The sequence below is a fragment of the Rhopalosiphum maidis genome, chromosome 1 (assembly GCF_003676215.2).
Source record: "Rhopalosiphum maidis isolate BTI-1 chromosome 1, ASM367621v3, whole genome shotgun sequence".
NCBI lineage: Eukaryota > Metazoa > Arthropoda > Insecta > Hemiptera > Aphididae > Rhopalosiphum > Rhopalosiphum maidis.
Genome location: NC_040877.1, coordinates 72,340,534 through 72,347,902, shown reverse-complemented (window position 1 = coordinate 72,347,902; position 7,369 = coordinate 72,340,534). Strand labels below are relative to the sequence as shown.

The 7,369-nt window shown below is 28.8% G+C and overlaps 1 protein-coding gene across 3 annotated transcripts; it reads left to right on the top strand.

Moving 5' to 3' along the window:
* Nucleotides 1-309: 309 nt before the first annotated feature.
* LOC113561350 (ubiquitin-conjugating enzyme E2 Q2) lies at nt 310-7,156 on the top strand. 3 transcript variants are annotated; one of them, XM_026967701.1, is made up of 8 exons: nt 310-724; nt 818-1,318; nt 1,423-1,527; nt 3,560-3,796; nt 3,861-4,020; nt 6,009-6,400; nt 6,500-6,566; nt 6,673-7,156. In XM_026967701.1, exons 2-8 carry the CDS (start codon nt 1,157-1,159, stop codon nt 6,702-6,704), a joined length of 1,155 nt encoding a protein of 384 aa, XP_026823502.1. In that variant the 5' UTR covers nt 310-724; nt 818-1,156; the 3' UTR covers nt 6,705-7,156. The 3 variants fall into 3 exon arrangements, with proteins under 3 accessions (XP_026823502.1, XP_026823501.1, XP_026823503.1); XM_026967700.1 differs by having other exon boundaries at nt 310-1,318; XM_026967702.1 differs by having other exon boundaries at nt 317-1,318; nt 6,009-6,376.
* The last annotated feature ends 213 nt before the right edge of the window (nt 7,157-7,369 follow it).

Sequence of the window (7,369 nt, the reverse complement as noted above, 5' to 3'; positions counted from 1 at the left end):
AAGAAATAAAAATAAGTAAAATACGAAATGAACACCACGGCGGTGACAGCTGGTGTTCGGTCTGCGGTACAGCCGCACTACAGGTGTGTGAAACGCAATTATTATTGTTGGATGTACTGACGTACTGTACAGAGATAGCGAGATACCTACTGAGATGTTTGGATGGTACCCGTCCGGTTTGGCAAGAAGCTGTTTCGGGAGTGGTGGGGTAGCGCTCTCTACCGGCAAACCGGATGGTTCGTTTAGAGTGGTACCACTACAGTCTACAGCCACCGCCGAGCGCCGAATTCGGCCGACGACGACAACAACCACTACCATAGCAAAGGCGCCACCACCCGACCATCACCAAACACCGTCGTCGCCGCCCGCCACCGTTGTCCGTCCACCAGGCACTAATACGCGCGGCAGCGGCTGTCCATCTGATCGCGAACGCAATATTTTTTTATTTTTTCCCCGAAAGGAAAATAATAATACGCGGCGGCGGTACGTATACACTCTCACACACTCACAATAATAATATATCTATACGTTAGTAATAATAATATACATATATACTCGCGCACGAATAATAATATATTACGTTCCTTTATCTCTTCTCCACGTTTTTCTCCTTTTTGTTATTGTTTGGTTTTTTTTTTTTTACGTTCCCGGACACAGACGGTCGCGTTAAAAAAGTTTATTATCATCTGCAGCTCGCACCACCGTCGTAATAATAATAATAATAGTAATAATAATAATAATAATATTGTTATTTCATTATTTGTTTAATAAAATATCAGATATTATTGTTACATATACGCCGCTATCGTGTGTACAGCATATTTTCCAACGTTTTTCGTCCGCGGTCCATTCGTCGTCCGCAGATATCATCATCACTGTCGTTGTCTTCGCCGCCGCCGCGTTCTGTTGCCTCACGCGCCAATGGATACAGCCACCAGAATAATATAATAATAATAATAATACATCGTTCATTTTTGTTCACTGTTTAAAATCTCCGCCGTACAAGTCACATCTTCTTGGACAACGTGTATCATCGTATAAACTGACCTTTCGCAAACCGGACATGGTCCACGACCACGTTCGCCCGGTATTCCGGTCAATATTCAGGCAATAGATCGTCGTTATCGCTCGACCAGGTGTCGATGCGCGACTTACAATGGCTTGTCTGAACGTGTTGAAACAGGAGATCAAAGTGATCGAGTCTACGTTCCCCAAGAACCATGACCGGTTCCAGGTGCATACAGCCACCGTTGACGAAGTAATATGCAAGTTTGTTGGACCCACCGGGCGACAGTTCGAGATCATTGGTAACATCACAGTAAGTACCCCCAAACAGACTAAACTCTATGCGTGTTCATCTGTGCATTTGTCTGTGGTGTTGTATCCATTCTTTTTTTTTTTGATACACTAAATTGTCTACAGGAAACATATCCCGGCACTCCACCTGTCTGGTTTGCTGATACTGATGACTGTAAGGTGACAAATGCTATCGAAAAGCTAGGCCAAACTTCCGGACTCAATAATCATGTGAGTACATCTTAGTATTTGTCTAATATTTAGCAAACCTACTGTTTGAGAATTTAAATAACACTAACTTTATAGCATAGAATTATAAATTTTATTTCTTATATACGTTAAGAAATACACATTTATTGATACTTTCCAAACTTAATATTTACCGTTATAACCTATAAGTCAAATATATATCTTAACATACAATTTCAAAAATAATTAAATACCTGGACAGTATAATTTGTAGTAACAGGTGAACATAATAAGTTCATGTACTATAAACACTTAATGCCCATTTACTTTAAGGGTTAAGGTGGATCATCAATAGAATACTTGTAAAACAAGTAACTATTAATTTATATGTTATAATAAGAAAAAAAATATGTTGAAAAGGTAACACATGAGAAAATTAATAAATTATCTTTTTGTAAGTAATTATTGCTTATTCATATTGTATCATATTTTAATTTATAATATTCCATTGTAGACATATCACAATATTAATCACTATTTGCATTATAGTATTATTATCTATTAATATTTTACTATAAAAAAAATATATATTCAATACTGCTTAATTCAATAAAATGTAAAATTGACCAATAAAATTAGTTAAAAATTAAGTGGTAGATTTTGGTCAATTGACCAACAGTTAATTATAGTTTAAAATATCGATAGTAGTAGCTTCAAATATTAATTATTTTATTTGAGTTTTTTTTTAAATTTTTATATTGTTTGTTTTTGTTATATTAACTAATCACAAAAACACACATAAAACAAGTGCCTATAAAAATTATATGTAATCATAACTATTAGAAATTCAAAAAATCTGTAGTTCTTATGACGTATGAAGAACACTGTAATGAAACTGATGAACTGAGTATTGTATAGCTCTGTTAACAAATTTATATTATATTCAATATTAGATCTAACTTTTTTTAGTTGTTGAAATCTGAATGAATACCCCTTACAGAAAAAGAGAAAAGCTTAATAATATTATATAATAAAAATATAGCAGCATATTATTTTAAAATAAACTGGTATAAAACATTTAAAAATATACTGTAAATCATATATTATAATGAAATTAACATTTTATTTAAAACTTAAAACAGAAATTAATTTGTATTAGTCTAGAGTCTAGACTAGAGTAGTTTTTGAACTCTAGATTATATAGAGTTGGATGAGTTGGTTTTAAACAGTGCTCATAATAATTTTTGATAAAACTCATTAATATCTTAGATTGATTAAAATAGTTATTGCAGCTGTAGCAACTATTATATTATGTTTTTAAACTATGTAATCTTATAAATATTGGTATGTTCTCCAGTAAAATCATTAATGTATCTTTTATTTAACATCATTAACAGTGGCGTGCTCAGCTTTTTTGAAAGGGATGAATATTCATTTTTGACTTGTCACAGACCCTAAATTTTTTTTCATGTAGATAATATATCATTACGATAAATCCAAAGGGGGGGTATGACACCCTGATCCCCCCTTCCCCGTGAGCACGCCACTGATCATTAATAATTAATACAATTATATAAATAGTATTAAACATATTTAATTTATTTTTTTAAGCATTTAGGTCACATTATTAAAATATTTACCTAAAAATAAAAATTTGTAAATATGAGAAGGCAATTTTTTTATTTTTAAGTAAATTGTAAATTATTAATAATATAATAGGGATTGGTCAAACTTATGTTTTTGTAATTTTGAATCTTTTTCAAAATCTTAAAAATGTATGATAAAAATTTTTTAAAAAAATATAGTAAATTTAAATAAACCTTTTGTTATATTTTAGACATTTCAAACTTGATTATGCTTACTGTTTAAAATGTTTTGATTCAAATTTAAACTTAAATTTTTTAAAGTTTGAGGGCTTAATGAGCTAGAGATCATATTCCTAATAATTAGGTATTGAATGTAAAACATATCTACATAACTTATAAAATATTAATATATTATTTATTAAATGTTCCTTTATATACTTGAGAACTTTCAAGGTATTTGTTAATCATAAAATGCAATTTTTCCATAGGTTATTAACCAAGTTGGAATATTGGTTAGTGAATTGTGCCGTACATATTGTTTATCTGAACCATCCGAGTTACAAAGACTGATACAAATGCCCTCTAGTTCTGGGGCATCAACTTCTACCTCTTGCTCTAGTAAACTTACAGATGAAGAAGATGATGATGATGATGACGAAGAAGAGGTTGAAGAATATATTCAACTTGATATGGAAGAATCTACCACTGAATCTACCAAAAAACAAGTCAGTATATAATATGAATATAAATTTTTTATTTATTATTTAATCTTAATTATGGTAAATAAAGGTTGATGATATGGAAATTCAACACTTGGAAACTTTGGAAAGATTACGACAAAACCAACGTCAAGATTACTTAAAAGGAGCTGTAACCGGATCTGTTCAAGCTACTGATCGTCTTATGAAAGAGCTTAGAGATATATACAGATCTGATAGTTTCAAAAAAGGTAATAAATAGTTATATTATATATTAAATTATGTCATTTGTTTAAAAGAAGTGTTATACCAATTTGTTTTTGTCCCATACATATTTAACTTTAGCTATAAAATCCAACATTTTTATTTAAGATGGTATTTGGTATCATTGACTGTCAAGCTTTTACTGATAACGTATATATAAAATAAAACAAAATAATGGTACAATTTATACAACGAATAATGAAAATTATTAAAACTAGAGAACTCTATGGTGTTTTTTGAGGATAACTTGCCATTAAATTATTGTGTACAAAATTAAGACTGAGTAAATAGTTAATGGAAATTATCATGATGGATTGTTTGCTGTATTATGTTTATAATAAGATTATAATATTCTATGTAGGTAATTAGAAATAAATTTATCATCTACAGTTAAAGGAGCACAAAATAAAAAAAAAAAAAAAATTAAGAATGTTCACTTTTAACAAACATGCAATTGGTTTAACATTGTTCAATTAGTTATGACTTTATGAGGAATTGATATAAAGGCACATAACGTCATTGTACCAGATTCTCCGTAGTTGCCTATATTATATGTTTAAAAATTATTCACTTTACACGATAATTTACCTACCTTTTAAGTATATTTTCTAATTTTTATTGTATGCATTATGTTAGTAAAACTAGAATTTTTCTAAAGTATTTAGTTTTTTTTAAATGTTTAAAATCTTATAAAAGTAATTTTTGTATTGCTACACCGTTGTGATTTACAGGCGCATGTTTAACAAAAATATCTTTTTAAATATTTTTAATATTTAAAAATAACTATACATTATATTGAAATTTTAATACAGCTATCATCTTTGTATAGTACAAAAAAATCACAAAGTTATAGCTGTTATGTGTACATTAATTAAATCAGTGTTTCCCAACTGGTGTTCTGCGGAACCTAAGGGTTCCGTCAGCCGGTGCCAAGGGTTCTGTGAGAAATTTGAGAAAATATAAATAAATTAATAATATTTTTGATTTGAATTATGATTTGAAAATTATGTGGGAGTTGCACAAAACGTTCAAGTTCCTGCAAAGGTTCAGCAAGTAAAAAAAAAGTTGGGAAACACTGAATTAAATGTTAAAAAATAAAATTATAAGTTTTGTAAATTATTGAATAAATCAAACAACAAATTTTTTTTATTTTGTATGTTTTTTAATACTCTTTTTTAAATTACAACAATACATTTTATTTTTAAATTACTGTTAAATAAATTATGGGAAACATTTTAATTACAGTTTCTAAACAAAACACAAAAATACTTGGAAAATTTCAAATTTATAAATACCTAAAACAACGGTTCTCAACCGGGGGTCCCCGGAAAAAAAAGGATAATGGAAAAAATGAAATTTGTTGTATTTAATTGAAATTATTAAACTTATTTCTTAAATTTATATCTGTCTTATGTGAAAATATACGACAAGTTGGCATTTGGGGTCCATAAAGTAGTGGTGAGTGGTCAAGGGGTGCGTAAATGAAAAAAGGTTGAGAACCAATACATTTTAAATATATATCATGTTTAGATAGTTCTTGTATAATTAATATTTGGTGCCAATGTTGAGGTTTTAGAAATTTTTTACTTTTGAAATCTAAAAGTATAAATTACATCAAATATACTACTGGACACCATGTTAATGATTTAAGAAAATTTACTGTTCCAAACTGTACATTGTGTACAATTACTTTGTACATTATAACAAATAAAACAGCAATGTCTCAATAAATTAATGTAAAAACTGAACTTTAAATCACTGGCAATGCCTAGTGACTAGTGAGTAACATAAACACTAATTGATGTATATACCAACAGATAACAAATATTGTTTTAAACATATGTTAAATTGTATACATAAGAAAGCCAGTAAATTGTAACATGTGATAAGACAAAAACTATAAATTGACGTATCATATTTTTTAAACTAAAATAAATGTGTTGTGTGTAAATAATAACTAATTATAATTATTTAGGAATGTATAGTGTGGAACTTGTTTGTGACAGCATCTATGAGTGGAATATAAAATTAATGACAGTTGATCCAGATTCTTCTTTATACCATGATTTACAAAAGTTAAAGGAGAAAGAAGGAAAAGACTTTGTGCTATTAAATATTACATTCAAAGAGACATATCCCTTTGAGCCACCATTTGTGCGCGTTGTTCATCCTATCATTCAAGGTGGTTATGTCCTAGTTGGGGGTGCAATATGCATGGAATTGCTTACCAAACAAGGATGGAGCTCAGCATACACTGTTGAAGCAGTAATTATGCAAATTGCCGCTACTTTGGTTAAAGGAAAAGCAAGAATACAGTTTGGTGTTCCAAAAACAATGAACCAGGTATCCCATGCAACATATCCAGTAGTATGTGGAAATCTATTTAAAACTAATATTTAATATTAAATTAAATAATATAAATGTTGTTTAAACAACCATATTTAATAATTATTAATTTTATTTTAGGGTCAGTACTCTCTAGCCAGAGCACAGCAATCTTTTAAATCTCTTGTGCAAATACATGAAAAAAATGGTAAGCAATTACAAATCTTAAAATAATTTTTGGTTTTATGGTGTATAAATATTTTATATATTTGTTCTGAGTAAAAAAAAATAATGATGTTTTCGTTTTTTTTTAGGTTGGTTTACCCCTCCTAAAGAAGATGGTTAAACAACAGTCTTATACCACCTAAACTTTTCATTCCTAATAAAAAAAAACCTAAGTACGTCTCATTTTAAAAAAAAAATATTTGTCAAACTTGTTTACAGTATAATATTTACGTTACTTTTATCATTTTGTTTAGTTTCTTTGTATAATTGTAGAAAATATAACTTTTATACTTTTCAATTTGGTAACCTAATTTTATCCAAGTTTTGAATAAAGTGTTCTAGCTGCCAGCTGGACTATTTGACCCGTGACATATTTAACAGACACAAGTCAAACATAAATACTCATGGGTTATTATGATATATATTTTTTTTAATATTGATTCTTACATTTTTTATGAGTTCAGAGTTCAATTTTTTTTTTGTGTATTTATTAAATTGTGATTAATTTTGATGTTACTAATTACGGTTTTTTTATGTATCAATAAATGACACACATAAAATGTGTTTAAAGGAGTTGTGTGCGTTGATATCTGCTTATTCTACTATAGTCGTATTGTTAAAACAACACTGTAAAAAAAATATATATATAATTATTTACAAACATTTTGTAATATATAAGCATATTTATATATATATATTGCAAAGCTCAAAATAAAACTTCCCAAACTGCTTGTTTAGTTACTATTTATGATTTATGAACAATAAACAATAAATGGCCTTTATGAT